At 43.6% G+C, this 19,756-nt stretch overlaps 1 protein-coding gene across 3 annotated transcripts in view; it reads left to right on the forward strand.

The window, feature by feature from the left end:
- SPARCL1 (SPARC like 1) overlaps positions 1-19,756 on the forward strand; it is a 64,279-nt gene that overhangs the window by 42,021 nt on the left and 2,502 nt on the right. For all 3 annotated transcript variants that reach the window (XM_079770732.1, XM_079770733.1, XM_079770734.1), the window contains exons 2-10: positions 2,946-3,010; positions 7,679-7,855; positions 8,230-9,168; positions 11,002-11,074; positions 12,327-12,445; positions 12,904-13,024; positions 14,747-14,883; positions 16,683-16,831; positions 17,426-17,574. In XM_079770732.1, the coding sequence (XP_079626858.1) occupies positions 2,946-3,010; positions 7,679-7,855; positions 8,230-9,168; positions 11,002-11,074; positions 12,327-12,445; positions 12,904-13,024; positions 14,747-14,883; positions 16,683-16,831; positions 17,426-17,574 (1,929 nt within the window). The remainder of the gene's footprint in view (positions 1-2,945; positions 3,011-7,678; positions 7,856-8,229; positions 9,169-11,001; positions 11,075-12,326; positions 12,446-12,903; positions 13,025-14,746; positions 14,884-16,682; positions 16,832-17,425; positions 17,575-19,756) is intronic.

The following is a 19,756-nucleotide window of genomic DNA, read 5'->3' on the forward strand; positions in this document are numbered from 1 at the left end:
AATCAAACCCAGGACCCTTCAGTCTGTGGGTTGATACTCTATCCACTGAGCCAACCAGGTAGGGCAATAAAAATACATTTTTAAACATTTGCTAATGAAGTTAGAACCAAATACCTGTAGTAATTCCTATGCTTCCTAAAATAAATAAATAAATATGAATAATCCTATCTAATAAAAGAGTGATATGCAAATTGACCATCACTCTAAGACACAACATGGCTGCCTCCATGTGGTCAAAGATGGCCACCACAAGATGCCCAGCAGGGGAGGGCAGTTGTGGGCAGTTAGGGTTGACCAGGCCAGCAAGGGAGGGCAGTTGGGGGGGACCAAGGCCTGCAGGGGAGGACAGTTGGGGGGGGACCAGGTCTTCAGGGGAGGGTAGTTGTGGGTCATCAGGCAAGCAGGGAGGGCAGTTAGGGGTGACCAGGCTGGCAGAGGAGGGCAGTTGGGAGAGACCAGGTCAGCAGGGGAGGGCAGTTGGGGGGGACCAGAACTGTAGGGGAGGACAGTTGGGGGGGGGGGGTACCAGGCCTGCAGTGGAGGGCAGTTGGGGGGGGGGGACCAGGCCTGCAGTGGAGGACGCTTGGCGGGGGGGGGGGGGGTGGACCCAGGCCTGCAGAGGAGGGCAGTTGGGAGAGACCAGGCCTCCATGGTAGGGCAGTTGGGAGGGACCAGGCCTGCAGAGGAGGGCAGTTGAGGGGTGGGGGGGGGTGGGGGACTAGGCCTGCAGGGGAAGGCAGTTGTGGGCGATCAGGCCAGCAGCGAGGGCAGTTAAGGGTGACCGGGCCAGCAGGGGAGGACAGTTGTGGGGGACCAGGCCTGTAGGGGAGGGCAGTTGAGGGGGGGTACCAGGCCTGCAGTGGAGGGCAGTTGGGGGGGGGGACCAGGCCTGCAGTGGAGGACGCTTGGCGGGGGGGGGGGTGGACCCAGGCCTGCAGAGGAGGGCAGTTGGGAGAGACCAGGCCTCCATGGTAGGGCAGTTGGGAGGGACCAGGCCTGCAGGGGAGGGCAGTTGGGGGGGGACCAGGCCAGCAGGGGAGGGCAGTTGGGGGGTCAGGCCTGCAGGGGAGAGCAGTTGGGGGGACCAGGCCTGCAGGGGAGGGCAGTTGAGGGGGGGGGTACCAGCCCTGCAGTGGAGGGCAGTTGGGGGGGGACCAGGCCTGCAGTGCAGGACACTTGGTGGGGGGGGGACCCAGGCCTGCAGAGGAGGGCAGTTGGGGGAGACCAGGCCTCCATGGTAGGGCAGTTGGGAGGGACCAGGCCTGCAGGGGAGGGCAGTTGGGGGGGACCAGGCCAGCAGGGGAGGCAGTTGGGGGGTCAGGCCTGCAGGGCAGGGCAGTTAGGGGCAATCAGACCGGCCGGGGAGCAATTAGGTGTCGATCAGGCTGGCAGGGGAGTTGTTAGGGGGTGATCAGGTTGGCAGGCAGAAGCAGTTAGGGGCAATCAGGCAGAGGCAGGTGAGTGGTTGGGAGCCAGCAGTCCTGGATTGTGAGAGGGATGTCCGACCGCCATTTAGGCCCGAACCCCAGGGGATCGGGCCTAAATGGGCGGTCAGACATCCCTCAAGGGGACCAGGGATCGGGCCTAAACAGGCAGTCGGACATCCCTCTAGGGGTCCCAGATTGGAGAGGGTTCAGGCTGGGCTGAGGGACACACACACCCCCGTGCATGAATTTCATGCACCGGGCCTCTAGTAAGTAAGAAAAATATAAATCAGATGAAGAAACAAAAATCTCTTTTGATTAAATGGGACAGATAAAACATATGCATATATATTTTTAAATTTATCTTTATTGTTGAAAGTATTACAGATGTCCTTCTATTTTCCCCCATCAATCCCCTCCACCCCACTCCCATCCCTCACACCTTCTTTTAAATATCCATTTAAGCATGTTAGCTTAAATGGATATTTTAAACCTCAAAGTGTCATTTAAAGCTCTGTAATGCATGTACGTATAAAACTATGATTGCAAGAAGTAATTTAAAAGAGTTGCCTACTATTTCTGGGAGTTTTGGAGATAGAAAATCTCTGTTAGCGATTAAAAACTGTATCGTTAATCTCAGTCAGAGTTCAGATTACCAGGTTTAAGGATACGGTGCAAGAAATTGTAGACAGCCCACTCCTTTTAAGAGAGTTCACCTAGAGGCCAACTTACTTAGCCTGTTTGTTTCACTTGTCTCATCTCTAAACTGAAAAAGTTAGTTTGGAATTAGCCGAACTCAAAAATGCAAGCAAATAACCAAAGTGAAACAGACCAGATACAAATGACAGCGTCCCTCGTACAGGGCAGTCTCTACTCCGATCTAGCCAACTGTCGCCAGGAGACCCTGCTGTTACCAGGAGGGCCAGTAGATCAAGAGAAACTGCGTAGGTGGATCTTTTACATGAAATCTCCAGAGTTTTAAATGCGAATTTAAAATACACAGTGCCTACCAAACCAAACCCATTCGCAGGCCACCACCAACTCACAGGTTGCCAATGTGAAACCTCTAAATTAGGTGAACATTGGTGGCCCCTTGAGTGCAGTACAATGTCTCATGCCTAAAACTCTTCACTGAATGTGTGGGTTTCTTTATCACCAAAGAGATTTTTTTTTACACCCTAGTACTTCTCTTTGTGACTGCTGACTTCCCTTTGAATACTCGCAAGTCTTAAGACCCAAGATTTGGGTAGAGCTTTCATTCAGGGACACACAGTCATAAGCACAGACAGTTTCCACCAATACAGCTGGGCCAAAAACTCAAGGAGTCCTCACAGGGGCACAGTTGGGTCAAAACTGTCACTAATCTGTCTTTGCAGACATGTTAGTCCACAAAGACAGCAATCACCTGTAAATACAAAGGACGGTGGTATCAAGCTCAATATTTGCTAAGATTATCTTTTAGCCTTTCTCACACATAAGGAAACTTTACCCACCACTACTAATTCTCTTCTTGGTTCACAGGTCTTGGAAGCATGAAGACTGTGCTTTTTTTCCTGTACATTTTGGGAACTGCAGCAGCAATCCCGGTAAATTTTTTTTTTCTGTTATTACATCTCTTCCTCCTGATATTAGTTTAGAAATCCTCCATTTAAAAGAAAAAGTTCTTTCCCTGGCCGATGTGGCTCAGTTGTTTGAGGGTCATCCCACACACCGAGAGGTCACCAGTTTAATTCCTGGTCAGGACATATGCCCGGGTTTCGGGTTCAGTCCCTGGCAAGGGGCAGGAGGCTGCTGATTGATGTTTCTCTTTCACATCAATCTCAATAAATAAATAAATAAATAAATAAATAAATAAAGGCAATTTTTTTAAAAGAAAATGTTCTTATGTGGTGGCTTACAACTTTTTTGTTTGTTTTAGTCACATTACATATTTTTTGCCCAAGTGAGGAATGGATGATTAGGGAAATTGAGATATGGTACGTTAAAAATATATATTTCTTTCAGAACTAACAGATTCTATAAGATGCCTTATATACTGGTATGTAGCTGAAAATGCTGATTATCAGTTTATTAGTCAGGAAATATGCCCAAATACGATAAAGCACAGGAAGAAATAAATTCTCCTAAGGAAGCTCATCACATTAGCATGAGAAATTTAAGGAATTTGTATGAGAAATGGTGGAGGGCACAGCCACGCTCTCCAGCAGCATTTTCTCCAAGGTCAAATACAACCTGGATGAGAAATGCTGAGTCTGTAATAAAAATAGGAACCAAGGGGTTAGGGACAGGAAATGGTACGGTAACCACAAATCAGTTCTTAACTCGTCCTTAAGGGTTTATTCAAATAAACACACTGAAAATAGACAGGACTAAAACATCTTTTTTTTCAGTCACATATACTGGCCCCTCCATTCACACAGCAATAAATCAGCTGTACAAATCAAATCCTTTGAGACATATCAGCAGCCTCAAAATAATGTGAAAAATAAAAGATATATATATATATATATTAAGATTACCACTGCATGCTATATATATATATCTCCATGGCTGATGACAATTTGAATGTCCCCAAAGAACCATATCATCCATCCTTAACCAAACGAAAGGATTTGTGTATTTTTTTTCTTTTTCACCAAATGGAGGAATAGGGCTCCTTTAAACAGACAAAGCAGTTTATCTGTTGTCCCTGCTGTCCCTCCCTCTCAGATGCGATGCCAGCTAGTGGATAGCTTCTGACTGACAGATGTGTCAGCTAAGACCAACGCCATGCCACCAGACCGGGCAGTTCTGAGGAAACAGAATGTATGACCACTGCCAAGAGTCATGTTTAAATAGTGTGGAGCTACTCCAGCTGAAATTATGCATTGTCCTCGGAAATTACAAACAAGGGATAAATTACGTCCAGCACGGAAAGGGGCTCCACAGAACCAGTGTTTTCCCCTGAAAATGTGCTTTGCTCTTGAAGCGGTTGCCGCTATGCAGACAGGCATCCAAAGCGCCTTTGAAAGAAGTGTTTGAATGACCTGCCTGCATAGAGACACATTCCAGATGTTTCTTTTTTAGGACAACTTGTTTATCACACAGACCTAGGAAACGCTCAAAATACCTTCTCATAGCTCTATCTGTTAGAAATCTTGTCTCATTTCCCCCTGCTGCCTGAGTTCTCCAGAAGTCAGTGGGTGGATTCTGTGTGGTTACAAGATTCCGTGCAGATATCCAGAGGGTACGTTGTTTAAAATGTAGATGTGAACATAAGGAAAAAACCACTTCATTTTCAAGAAACTTCTGAAAAAAATAAGCAGCCGTGTTCTTGTGCACCTCCTCCATTTGGAGGAGGGAAATTGAAGAGGAAGCTGAGCAGGGAGGAGGAGCCGTCCTCCTCTAATAACCCTAAAATCTCCTCCAGCCTGGGCCTACCTGATGCCCCTGCCGGCAACTTGCCAACTGGCTGCCATTCTTTCTCCTTTTCCCTCTTACAAATAGCTTCTTTGGAAATTTTAAAACATATTATCCTTCTTCTTAGTTGAAAAGATAATAAGAAGCAGGAGAGCAAACCAAATCTAAAATAAATCCTGTACTCCCACCCTTTCTTTATATTGCACAATCAGCACTGCAGGACCTGCTAATGGAACAAAGATGAGTCCATCCAAATGGAATCTGACTCTTATACTTACACCTGATCTGACATCTGAATGTCCACAGCATCTCTTTAATAAAGACTCATGGCGACTACCTACCTAAGATATCAGACACTTTGTATTATTACCACTGCATGCTATTGCTACTAGCCATAGTAATTTTTCACTTAGGTAACTCCTTAAAATTTATAAATTTTTTTAATGTACACGACCTTATCTTTTTTATGTATTTTTTATTGTTGATAGTATTACAGATATCTCCCATTTTCTCCCTCTTGTCCCCCTCTTCCCAGGCCCTATCCCCCCTCCAGGTCTTCACTACCCTATTGCCCGTGTCTATGGGCTATGCATATCTATAATAATAAAAACATAATATGCTAATTAGACTGGATAGCCAAACGACCTTCCGGACATCATTCCAGACGTCCTTCCAGACGAAGCTGCGGTGGCGGGGGCCGAGGCAGAGGCAGTTAGGGGCGATCAGGCAGGCAGGCAAGTGGTTAGGGGCGATCAGGCAGGCAGGCAGGCAGGCAGGCAGGCCAGCGGTTAGGAGCCAGCAGTCCAGGATTGCGAGAGGGATGTCCGACTGCCAGTTTAGGCCCAATCCAGGGATTGGGCCTAAACTGGCAGTCGGACATCCCCAGAGGGGTCCCAGATTGCGAGAGGGTGCAGGCTGGGCTGAGGGAGTCCCCCCACCCCATGCACAAATTTTGTGCACTGGGCCTCTAGTAAGTATATAAGTTCTTTGGTTTATCTCTTCTCATCCCCTCAACCCCACATCAAGGTATGTCAGTCTGTTCCATGCCTCCCTGCTTTGGGTCTTATTTTGTTGGTCAATTCATTTTGTTCATTGGATCCCACAAATAAGTAAGATCATGTGATATTTTTCTTTCTCAATTTGGCTTTTTTTACCTAGCATAATATTTTCCAGGTCCATCCATGCTGTCCTAAAGGGTAAGAGATCCCTCTTTTTTATAGCTGCATGGTATTCCATAGAACAAATGTCCCACAAATTTTTCATCCATTCATCTACTGATGGGCACTTGACCTTATCCTGATATTTCTGCTCACTTCACCTTGAGAGATGACAGGTTAAAGAGGAACAAAACCACAGATAGATAGTAAATAGGTGAGTCAAGACTTGAAGGGAGCTGTCTTATCTCAACTTCTCCAATCAGGCTTCTGACCTCTGATCTGTTTTTGTTGTTGTTGTTGATTCTCACCCAATGACATTTTTTCCATTGATTTTTAGAGAGAGTGGAAGGTAGAGAGGGAGGGAGAGAGAGAAAGAGAAACACTGAGGTGAGAGAGACACATCCATTGTCTGCCTCCTGCATGCACTTCTACCAGGGCCAGGGATAAAACTTGCAACCCAGGTACATGGTCTTGACCAGGAATTGAACCTAAATCCTTCAGTGCATGTGCCAGTGCTCTAACCACTGTGCACACTGGCCAGAGCATGCCTCCAATCTTGCTAGAAGTAGACAGAGCCATCCATCTAGTGGAAATAATATGCCTTAGCTACTCTTCCCTACTAGACTTGGTGTTCTGTTCCACAGTTTTTTAATTAGTTGACATTAAATTATTTTTATTAAAGGATTTCTTGATGGATATAGGCTGATAATGTTAAGGAAGTAAACAAATATTGAATAAAAGGTTTATAGCCTTTCTGCTAATTATCAGTGAGTAATTAACTTAAGCAAATGTACAATGCTATACCCTATGGTTAACTTAATTTAACCTCAACTTTCTGCTAAACAAACAATATTTTTCAACATTATAAAGTACAATTGCTTTGTAAAAGTTTGAAAAACACAGAAAGTAATTCCAAAACTCAAAATTCATTATTATTGAAACTCTATTTTCACCGAGTCTCTACATGTATAACTTTTTCTTAAACATTATTGGGATTCTGTTTTCACTTAAGATTATATTCTGGACATTTGCTTGTATCCTTATAAATTCTAGAGAATATCTTTTAATTTATTTTTGAAATGAAGTGTATTGCCACTAATAATCCTATATAATAAAAGCCCAGCCCTAGCCAGTTTGGCTCAGTGGATAGAGCATTGGCCTGCAGACTGAAGGGTCCTAGGTTCAATTACAGTCAAGGGCACATGCTCCAGGTTGCAGCTGGATCCCCAGTAGGGGGCGTGCAGGAGGCAGCTGATCAATGATTCTCATCATTGATGTTTCTATCTCTCTCTCCCTCTCCCTTTCTCTCTGAAATCAATAAAAATATATATTTTTTTAAAAAGCCCAGTGGCCAAACGGTAGAACGACCATAATGACCAGTCAACCAGTCACTATGATGCGCACTGACCACCAGGGGGCAGACACTCAACACAGGAGCTGCCCCCTGGTAGTCAGTTTGCTCCCACAGAGGGAGCAGCCACTCAGAGAGGGGGAGTCCACAGCCACTCGGCTGACCAGGATGAGCAGCGCTCCCACAGTGGGCCAATCCCCACAGGCCACGCCCCCCCATCCCTCCAACCTCCCCCCCTGGTGCATGAATCCCATGCACCGAGCCTCTAGTAATAACAATAAAAGACTAAAAATTTTAAACATTAACATCTGTACATGAATAACACAAACCAATTTTTTAATTTTCAGACAAATGCAAGGTTCCTATCTGACCATTCCCAACCAACTGCAGAGTCCTTGAGTTCCATTCAAAAGGCTGAACTGTTAGTAACACCTGGCGACACTACGGTGCCCATTTTAGGGGCTGAAGATGCAGAAGATGAAAAGGAAACTATAGTATCTGTAGAAGAGCAACCCAACAATAAGGTAAAAGTCACATAGTTATGCTAATTTCCAAATTCTCCAAAGGTTTCCATTTCAAAGCATGGCAAAGGGATTATTTCATTCTCATCTCAGTTTAATTTTTTATATCATATCAATTGCCTCTGATCACTAGAAGAATTGTGAGAATTAATGAGTTTTACTCCTTCAATTGAGGTGCTATGTAATTGTTTCATTTCACAAAATTCAAATTCAGGTAAAACTTGTAGCTATAGAATATGAAGAACATTATAAATGTAAGTTTACATGTCATTATATTAACAAAGAATAATAAATATTAAATGTTGGCTTTATGAATTGTAAATGTGATGTATATAACAAATTACCATTTGTTTCAAAATAAACATTTTTCTTTTAAGGCTGAAAAATCTTCAGTACAAAAGTTAAAGGAGAAAAATCATGACCAGTCAGCAGATCAGGGATTACAGGATCAAGAGGAAAGTGAAAGTGACTTAAGTGAGAATTTAGAGGATGCACTCACTGAAGGTGCATTGGACCTAAAAGAAGATATGAGTGAGCCTCAAAAGGAAAAACTCCCAGAGAATATTGATTTCCTTGCTCCTGATGTTAGTTCCACTGTATATTCTAACCGACAAGAAAGTATCACAAAGACAGAGGAAAACCAAGAACAGCTTATAACTGATTCACATCCTCAGTTAAACAGGAGCAGCAAACATGGTGAAGACCTAGGTGATGAAGAAAACCAAGAGCAGGATCCAAACATTTCAAATGGAGAAGAGGAAGGGACGAGCATAGAGCCAAGTGAAGTTGGCACCCACAATGATAACCAAGAAAAGGAGGGAGAATCTCCCCAGGAGCATTCTAACAGCAAGCCTGAAGAAGACACTACCCAATCTGATGATATTTTGGAAGAGTCCAGTCAACCAACTCAAGTAAGCAAGATGCAGACAGATGAATTTGAGCAGGATCACCAAGAACAAGAAGAGGATAACTCCAATGAAGAAATGGAAGAGGAACCTGCATCAAAAATCATTAAGCACAATCAGGATACTGAGTGGCAGAGCCAAGAGGGAAAAGCTGGCCTTGAAGTTATCAGCAACCCTGAGGAGATGGAGAAAAAGACTGTTTCTGAGGCTTTAGTCGTAGAGCCTGCTGCTGATGGTGGTGATGATGGCCCCAGACACAGTGCAAGTGACGACTACTTCATCCCAAGCGAGGCCTTCCAGGAGGCTGAAAGAGCTACTTCCAATAACTATCACATCAAACATGAGGAGCAAAGAGAAAGAGCTCATGAGAATGAGAATGTAGATGCCAGTGAACCTGGAGAAGCCGAAGGGGTGAGATTATTTACAGTGATGCTTGTCTGATAAAGCAGTTAGCTTTATCAAGAAATAGCCATGACCTTTCTCTGTGCTTTCCCAGTCTCCTATGCTTATCTCTATCAGGACATTACTAAATATATTGCAGTTTCTTATTTCTCTCTGCATCTCCATTATTAGGCTGAAAATGACTATTTTATTTTGGTTCCCCTAGAAGCAGACCTTGAATCTTAGTGCAGATTTTTTTGGGGGGTGGGTGGGGTGGGCAGGGGTTGTTGTTTTTGTTTTGTTTTGTTTTGTTTTGTTTAGAAGTTCAGGGAACAAAGAGGAGTGGAGAAGGGACATAGGAAAGGAAAGGAAGCTAATCAAAGGTACCTGATTTTACAGGCTTAGAATTGCCAGGAGGGGTGTTAATTCCCTACAATTTACAGTCTGTTCTTTGAGCAGGCTAAATAGAATTCCATAGTTTTGAAGCCACAAAGACACAGATGCTGGCTGTTGAAAGTCCCTGGAGCTAACTAGAATGGTAAACTCTGACAGGTATAAGGGGTGGGAGACACCGACAACTGCTGCTCTAATGCCTTGAGGGCAGGTAGGTGTCAGATAACATCAAGTTGAATTACCAATGTCTAGCAAAATGCCTCTAACATAACAGGAGATCCAGCAATGTTTGTTGATCCTAATATATAAAAAGCCAGGGGCCGTCACAACTGAAACAACTGGACGGGCAACTGAACACAGGCTGTGTAGAGCAACAAGGCTGGCAGGGGGATTAGTGAAGGACGACCAAATGACTGAACAGCAGGCTGCGTGGGGCAACCAGGCAGGCAGGCGGGGTTAGTGAGGGATGACCAAATGACTGAATAGCAGGTTGTGTGGGGTGACCAGGCCAGTGGGGGAGAGGGGGTGCACGCAGTTGGGGGTGACCAGGCTGGCAGGGGGGCGGGGGGTGGGGGAGTTGGGGGCGACCAGGCCAGTGGTGACCAGGCCAGGGCAGTTGGGGGCAATCAGGCAGGCAGGCAGGAGCCAGCAGTCCCGGATTGTGAGAGGGATGTCCAACTGCCAGTTTAGGCCCAATTCCCGGGATCGGGCCTAAACTGGCAGTCGGACATCCCCTGAAGGGTCCCAGATTGGAGAGGGTACAGGCTGGGCTGAGGGGACCCCTACCTCCCCATGCACAAATTTCATGCACCGGGCCTCTAGTTTAATTATAAAGATGAAGAACAAAGACTTCAGCTACAACTTTATGAAGCAAACAGGCACAAAATGTTAATTGGGAGACAGCAGAGTGAGAGTGGGGTAGGGGGAAGCATATTGTTATTTGGTTGTTTAATCATTTGGAGCTTCAGTGCAAAACCTTGGCAGCCATCCACCAGGAAGTTTTGACAGCTTTTGGTGGGCAAGGTCAATAACCTCGATTTCTGAGAACTCTGCTGTCATTCTAAGAGAGGAATTTTCTTACACTTTAGAAGCTGTAAGAAACCTTTACCAGCAGCTTCACAGAGATTACTGAGGTAACATGTCTTACCCACAGAATTGCACGATGATATTATATTTCTACTGTTTTCCCAAATCCCAAGGGGAGGTTCCAACTTTGCTCCTGATGTTAGTTAGTTCCAACTTTTATTGCGTAATCCCCAGAGATAAAGCATGAATCCAGTTGAGGAAGATAAAGAAATAGCTCCTGTTCTCAAAGGATTGCTGTCTATTTCCACAGTTGTGACTGGTGTCTCTTTTTGAGATCTGACGTGATTTGGATATGAAAAGCTCAGTGAATGTATGTACATCAGAAATATAAAATAGGTAACAGCTTTCCAATAGACTTAAACTTCTCCTCTTGTTATTATAAAGGCCAAAAAAGCAGAGAGCTCACTGAATGAAGATGAAAGTTCAACTGAAGGCAACATTAGGGTATACGATGTTGGTGAGTATGGGCTGTTTGTGACTATATCAAGGAAGAGATGGAATCAGCTACATTGGGCTATCCCCATCCCTTTATTTGTGACTACTGCACAGAATTCTCCTCCCCGCAGTTCTCCCCAAGGAAATGCTCTCATAAATTGTAGACATTCTCTCCCTCTTTTTTAAAATTGATTTGAGAGAGAGAGAGATGAAGAGAGAGAGAGAAACATCAATTTGTTGTTCCACTTATTTATGCATTCATTGGTTGCTTCTTGTAAGTGCATATCAGGGATCTAACCCAAAACCTTGGCATATCAGGCAGGTGATGCTCTAACCAACTGACTACCTGGTCAGGGCCTGTTGTAGACATTCTCTTGCCCACATTTGATATACAGTAGTCTACCCCATTCACAGTTTTGCTTCCCACTGTTTCAGCTATCTGCAGTCAACATCAGTCCAAAAATATTAAATTTTTCCAATGATTAACATCTGCTCCTGACATCCAACCATCAATATCATCACGATGATCCCGGCTCTCCCAAAACCAATGATCTCCCCCCAGGCATATAGTCAGAAAGTCACTAGTAGCTTAAAGCTACTTCACAATGCTTAGTTTATAAATTATACTTTACCATAGATATGTATGTATAAGAAAAAAAATAGTATAACGTGTTTAGTACTATCCATGGTTTCAAGCATCCACTGAGGGTCTTGGAAGGTATCCCCTACAGATGAGGGGGACAGCTATGAGTACAGCTATGAGTACATGTGTTTACCAAATGGAAGTCCTGTTGCAATACTACTGTGAAAGCTAGAATTCATTTTATCTAAATCCTTTTGCTTCTGAGAGGAATTAATTCTACCTTCTTGATTCTGAAATCCATAACTTACTAGGAAATTTAGATCCCATATTTAATTAAAACCTAATTCCCAATCATAAATATTTTTAATTTCAACACAACAAAATTCTCATGGCTTATTTAACTTCTAAATAACTTGCACAAAATTGCACTACAGACTTCAGACTACGACTCTTGCAGGTGGGCCAACAGAGCTGTTTGTTTTTCCTAAATTTCCGAGCCAAAGTGTATAGAAAATTCTAGACTATTGTGTAACATCGTTTATACCGGAGGACCTGACCTGAAAATTAACATTAAAATGGTCTCTGAAGTTTTCCCAAATTTTCTCTTATTAATGCAAATGGAGCTAATTATCTGGGTGAATTTGAGTTTATATATCCAATTTAGCTTACCCTGTCCAAACTTTTCTCTTAGATGCTTGCATGAACTTCCAGTGTAAAAGAGGACACATGTGTAAGGCTGACCCACAGGGAAAACCCCACTGTGTTTGCCAAGACCCAATGACTTGTCCTCCTACAAAACTCCTTGACCAAGTAAGTATTCTACAAACTGGTCTCTAAGGCACACCAACTAGTGATTTAAATGAAAGAAGCTATTGAAATTTTTTGTAAAAAAAAAAAAAAGGTAAAAGCCCAGGTTATCATCTAATATTTGAATTAATATTAAGTAGGAACAAATGGCAGCAAAATCAAAGAATTTCAACTGTGCCCTGGAAAGGTAATAATGGCACTGATCTATAGAAATCACTTTAAAATTCACTCTATCCTTGGAACATCTTCAGTTTCATTCTACTGAGCTTATCTAAAGTTAAATAGTCATCACCATTGGTATAATTTAGTTAACATTTTTGTGCCAAATGGGATAGTTATAATTTTAATAGCCTCACCTACCTGACCACCTGTGGGCACAGCACAGTGAGCGTGAAGGAGCCGAGCGTTTTCCCAATGAGCATTCAGAGACACGAGTTTTTTCTCATGCTTGTCTTTCCTAGGTTTGTGGCACTGACAATCAGACCTATGCTAGCTCCTGCCATCTGTTTGCTACTAAGTGCAGACTGGAGGGGACCAAGAAGGGGCACCAACTGCAGCTGGATTATTTCGGAGCCTGCAAATGTAAGAGTCCATCACTGCTGCCAGCCACCATTGCGGAGAGGGTTGGGGGTGGATCTGTGCATATCTGAACAACACACTTACATGTGCTCATACATATGCAAACAGGAGAAAGCTAATATAGTTCTGAACCCAGGCTGCACATTAAAACCAACCTGGGAGACTACAAAAAGAAGAAGAAGAAGAAGAAGAAGAAGAAGAAGAAGAAGAAGAAGAAGAAGAAGAAGAAGAAGAAGAAGAAGAAGGAGGAGGAGGAGGAGGAGGAGGAGGAGGAGGAGGAGGAGGAGGAGGAGGAGGAGGAGGAGGAGGAGGAGGAGGAGGAGGAGGAGGAGGAGGAGGAGGGGGAGGAGGAGGAGGAGAAGGAGAAGAAAAAGCAGAATGCCCAGGCTTTAAGCATAAGAGATTTCATTTTTATTGAACTGGGTTGGAACCTTGGCTTTTTTTTTTTTTTCCATTTGTTTTTAAAGTAACCTAGACAATTCTAATGTGTGGCTAGGGTTCAGAACCACTATACAATGCTATCCACTTAATAATTGAGATGAATCATTGGAATTTTGCTAAATTATTTGTCCTTTTCCCTAGTCAAGTTAAGCCCCTGCCAAGAACTTTCATGACAACATATTCTTCCAGAAGTTTTTTGTATGTTTTTTTTTAATCATCTTCCTTTCCCAGGATATTCTCAATTGTCTTTGGATCCCCTCATCGCTAAGTGATTCTCCACATCAGCAGTGCTCACTAATATTTCCGGTTCTCCTCTCCTTCTATACCCAGGAGAGGATTAAGCGTCTCAGGCCCCTTGATTTTAGATGTACCCATATCGGTTGCTTTGTCCAAGGAAATCTGAGCAAAAGTCATCCATGTGCCTTCTGGACAGCAGCATTTCAGAACTGCTGTGTGGTTCTCCACGCGCTCTTTTCCCTGTGTGGAGAGGGTGGAGTCTCCATGGCGCTGAGGCCCAGAGAGCCTGCGCTGAGCAGAGAGCCCTCCTGCCAGCTTGTGCTGGACTTGCAGTAGTCTCAAGAAATAAACCTTCGATGTGATGTTGACTATATAGTTAATACCACTGGCTGGTATATTTGAAACTTGCTAAGAGAGTAAATCCTGAAAGTTCTCATCACAAGTAAAAAAAAAAAAAATTTTTTTTGTAACTATGTGACATCATGATGGATATTAACTAAACTTACTGTGGAATCATCTCACAATATATGTATGTCAAGTCCTTCCTCTGCACACTTTAAATGTATGCAGTGTTGTATGTCAATTATATCTCAACAGAACTGAAAAAACAAATGTTGGTTCCTTTAAGCCACTGAGATTTCAAAGTATTCCATTGTGACCACAGTAAGAGCTAACTTCTACCTTTTTCTCTTTTCCCCTAATAAACAGCGCATGTCCTCCACCTCTAAAGCCCAGATCTCCAGTTCTGGAGAAGTGCTTCTCAGCCCTGGCTGCACATCTACGTTACCTTTGGAGCTTGTGAAACATCCTGATGCCAGGCTCCACCCCAGAGCAACCAAATCAGAATTCCTTTGGATGGAAGCTGGCATCTGATATGTGTTTTAAACACCCAGGGCAATGCTGTTGTGCCGCCAGGGTTAAGGGCCACGTTGTGGTGGTTGGGCCGTGAGGATGCTGTCAGTCATCACGCTTCCTGTTATGAGGACTTGCCATAGGACAGGAGTAAGACCCAAAGGTTAACATCGATTTACTTTCTTCTTGAAACAGCTATTCCTGCTTGTACGGACTTTGAGGTGACTCAGTTCCCTCTAAGAATGAGAGACTGGCTCAAGAATATCCTCATGCAACTTTATGAGCCTAACCCTGAACATGATGGATATTTAAATGAGAAGCAGAGAAATAAAGTAAGTTATACACAGGCCGTCTGTCCAGAAGGCCTGAGGAAAAAAGGTGTCAGGACAGAGGTGGGGAGGGGGTGACCTCCCTGGGCAGATAGCAAAAGCCCACTTTGCCTCCCCAATCTGGTTAGCACATATGGAATAGTAGCGGTGACCATTCATGCCACAAGGTATGGGACATGCTAAACCACCCCATTCCTATGCAAAGGGCAGTAGCCTGAGGGAGAGCTTCCTAACTCAGACCTGGAGCAACCTCTGTTTAAGCAAGCTGAACCTCAATTCAGCATTTATATATTCATGCCCAGACATATTATTTAAACCTAAATGTCTTTTTGCCCTCACGGGCCAGACATAGATTTATGGTATAAGAGAATTCGTTACTCACAATGTCAGTAATATATTAAGATTAAAATGTGCAGAATATTGATTCCAGAAGTTCCCAGGAAAAATTTATTCCAGTAGCTGGAATTGATTTATGTGCTGGAGATACAGCAATAAACAAAACAAAGCTATCTGCCTTCATGAGCTTACATTCTAGGCAAAAAGACAGACTCTTAACAAGTAAGTGTATATGTGCATGTGTATTTAAATATATGATTTGTGTATATATTTACATATGCAAATATGAACATACATGCAAATATATAAACATATATATAAAATATGCCAGGTGAGATGGAATGTGCTATGAAGAAAAAATAAAACAAGAAGATGGGTGTGCCTAAACTGTGTCAAAGCTGTTTATAGGTTGTAAGAGGAGGACTAAGAGTTGGCCATTGATATGGCATGTGGCGATCATAGTTGACCTTGACAAGAGCTGTTAATGCAGAATGGAGAGGAGAAAAGCTTTAGTGGACAGAGTTCAAAATAGAATCAGAGGAAGGATATGGAAGCAGCAAGTATAAACAATATTTTCAAGAGATTTTTCTGCAAAGGAAAACAGTGAAACAGGGTGGAAGCTGGAGGCGGGTGTAAGTTTAAGAGTTCCACCTCCCAGTGGGAGATGGTGGAGGATCTCCTGTGTTTCTGGAAATAACCCAGTGAAGAAGGAAAGATGCCCAACTGCCATAGGTTATGTTGAGTAGATGAGGAGAGGTGGGCTCCGGGCATCAGTGAGGGGAGGGCTTAGATTAGGAGCACAGAAGTTCATGCAACTAATAAGGAGGGAAGGTGGTAGATGTGGTCATGGGAATGGTTAGAAGTTCTGTTCTGATTGCTTCCAATTACTCAGTGAAATAATGGGTAACGCCACAAGCTAGGAGTTTTGCACGCATTGCCCCAAAATAACTTCTATCCTCTCTCATTCATACATCATCACAGAGAGCCTTGAGAGCATTAGACACAAAACAGAAATTTCAGGTAGGGTGGACAAACAGTATCACACTAGGGCTAGACTGAGCCTGAGCAGGCAGTGGATGGCAATACCCTGAGGATTAAGAATGGAGTATGCCACTGGGGGAAGAGTGGGCTTTTCCCTCACTGATCAACAGTCTTGCCTAAGTCAGTTTAGCCCTTTCATTAAAATCTTCTCATAGTTTTAAGGAATGCAGTAAACATTACTTAGTTAAAAGAGAAAAATCGAAAAGGACAAATTTCTTCTGAAAATTTAAGTTGTTTTAATGTTGGCTGTTATTCTATGTAGAAAAAAGAAAGGCTGTTGTTGATTAGAAGGCATTTCATGTGGTCTCATACAATGGCCTGGGCTTGATTTCCTGTCATGCTATTACATTGTTCTTCAAGTAAGCTTTAGCAAGTGATAATTTGATTACATTTCTCTGATGATCTTTCTCCCTTCCTAATTCCAGGTCAAGAAAATTTACCTGGATGAAAAGAGACTCTTGGCTGGGGACCATTCCATTGACCTTCTCTTAAGGGACTTTAAGAAAAACTACCACATGTATGTGTATCCTGTACACTGGCAGTTTAGTGAACTTGACCAACATCCTATGGACAGGTAAAAACTCTTTACCTTCCCGTGACTAGGTCACTTTCCTGATATAATGTCTAGTTATCTTGACAAAGAGAATTCTAAACAGATTTAGGGAATTTCCCAGTTCCAGTCTAGAAGACTGAAATGTCAAATAAATGTGGTTTGGTGCTTAAACACAAAACTGCTTTGAAAACAATAGATTATGGCCACACCCCAGCTCCCAAGTTCACACGTTTCCCACTGAGACTCTGCTAATTCTCTCATTCTTGATCCTAAAGTCCCAAGATAATCTGATTGGCCCAACGTGGGTCAAGTGCTGCATCTGGAACAATTAGGTATGTCCAGGTTGCAGAAACATGATCGCTGGGGTGCACCCCTACAAATTTAGAATGGTGGGAGAGCAGTTTTCAATGAAAAAGAAAACCTTAAGAATTGACACCCCAAAAGCTGTCTGTCTTACCCAAAGATAGTTTATTTCATTTGCAACTTCTCATGAGCGTACTATTCATTTGGCATAGTCAGCAGTCTTGTGGAAGAAAAAATGCCCATGGTGATTCTAAGAGTTACCTTTCACACACAAGCTACTCAGCTAACAGGCTGCCATGAACTTCATTGCAGGGTCTTGACACATTCGGAGCTCGCTCCTTTGCGGGCATCTCTGGTGCCCATGGAACACTGCATCACTCGCTTCTTTGATGAGTGTGACCCCAACAAGGATAAGCACATCACCCTGAAGGAGTGGGGCCACTGCTTTGGAATTAAAGAAGGTAAGCTCATCATCATTCTCCAGACAAACCTAAGCCCTGTGACCCTCATAGAGACGTCCTGCTGTGTGTTCAAATCGAAACCTAGAAACTGCAAGGTGGCAGCATCCCAGGCAGGGCTTCTTCAGAGAAAGAACTCTCCTGGCAAGGTTATCTTTGACTCCCTTTATGATACTCAAAGAGTAGCAAGTGTGAATATTTAGAGGATACCTGCATTGAGGTCTCAGCAGTTGGTTAAGCCTAAGAAAATGATGTGAATCCAGAGAGTTGTGGTGAATCTCAGAAGGCTGCCCTTCTGAGAAGAGGATTGTATACCCTTTCTTAACCTGGGTATTACATATATAATTGATGTCAGAGAGGAAGGGAGAGGGAGAGAGAGATAGAAACATCAATGATGGGAGAGAATCACTGATCAGCTGCCTCCTGCACGTCCCACACTGGGGATCGAGCCCACAACCCATACATTTGCTCTTACTGGGAATCAAACAATGACCTCCTGGTTCATACATCAACGCTCAACCACTGAGCCATGCCAGCCAGGCTGGACCAAACTTTTAAAAAATCATATGTGAAGAGTAAAATAGCCAGCCTGCTTTTGCCGATGGGAGACATCAGAAGAATCTCAGGATTCATTACCAACACACCAACAAGAGCTGGGTCTTACATCACAAGTTATATCCCAATAGTATTCCTTTAACCCAAAAGTGACCCATTACTTCATCTTCAGTGACAAAAATAAAATTAAGGGCTTTTTTTCTTTATTCCCACAGTGGAGGACTTGAAATTTACACATTTGTTTTGCTAGGTTATGCCTTAATCTACTTCCTTTTCTTTTCCTAAGTTAGAGTTGATTTTTATGAGCAAGCATGTTTTTAATAATCAAAATTTGAATAATTTGTTGTTGTTAATCCTCACCTGAGGATATTTTTCCATTGATTTTTAGAGAGAGTGGAAGAGAGAGGGAGAGACAGAGAGAAACATCGATGTGAGAAAAACACATCGATGGGTTGCCTCCTGCACGTGCCCCAAACTAGGGCCCAGGCCGGGGAGGAGCCTGCAACTGAGGTATGTGCCCTTAACTGGAATCGAACGCGAGACCCTTCAGTCTGCAGGCCAAGGCTCTATCCACTGAGCCAAACCGGCTAGGGCTGAAAGATGTATTTAAAAATAGAAAATCAAAACTGCTTACAATGTAAATGAACAGTGAAGATTAAATCCTTAAGGCTGAGGTTTTATACATATATTCACAACATACATGTAGAATAACATATGACCAAGCAGTAAATTAAGTTCCTCAAAGGTCAGAAATTCCCCAAAAGAGGTAACTCGTGTGAACTTCACTTTCAAAGTAGTCTTTATGCACATGTATAATGCCTTGAAATTAGAAAGAGCTGAGAATATGATGAATTAGTTATCTATATATAAAAAAGCCCAGCGACCCTGAAGGTGGAACGACCAGAACAACTGGTCGCTATGATGCACACTGACCACCAGGAGGCAGGTGCTCAATGCAGAAGCTGCCCCCTGGTGGTCAGTGTGCTCCCACAGCGGGAGCACCACTCAGCCAGAAGTCGGGCTCACAGCTGGTGAGTGCAGCGGCAGTAGCAGGAGCCTCTCCCGCCTCTGCGGCAGCACTAAGGAGCAGTGAGCCAAGCGGTAAGGAGTGAGCAGGTGGGGGGTTAGGAGCGAGCAGGCAGGCATTTAGGAATGAGGGGTCCCGGATTGTGAGAAGGTGCAGGCCAGGCTGAGGGACACCCCGCCCCATGCACGAATTTTGTGCATCAGGCCTCTAGTTTATTGATAAATAGGCAAGCAGAAAGTATTAGTTCTTTTTCTCTACAATAGTATTCTGTGAAAGAAGCACAACCGTAATGAGCAAAGAATGTATATTTTTGTAAGCATCTAGTTCTGTGTATTAGTTGTCTGTTGCTGGATAACAAATCACCCTAGCCTGGCCAGAGTGGCTTAGTTAGTTGACATCGTCCTGTGCATCAAAAATTTGCAGGTTTGATTCCCGGTTGGGGCACGTGTGAAAGACAGCCAACTGATGTTTCTCTCTCACATTGAGGTGTGTGTGTGTGTGTGTGTGTGTGTGTGTCCCTGCCACCCCACCATTCTGGAGAGGGAATAACGTGGCTGGGGCAGGACGTACTTGTGTATGCTCTTTTAGATGGCACTTGATTTT

This window comes from Cnephaeus nilssonii, assembly GCF_951640355.1.
Source record: "Cnephaeus nilssonii genome assembly, chromosome: 1".
NCBI classification, from domain to species: domain Eukaryota; kingdom Metazoa; phylum Chordata; class Mammalia; order Chiroptera; family Vespertilionidae; genus Cnephaeus; species Cnephaeus nilssonii.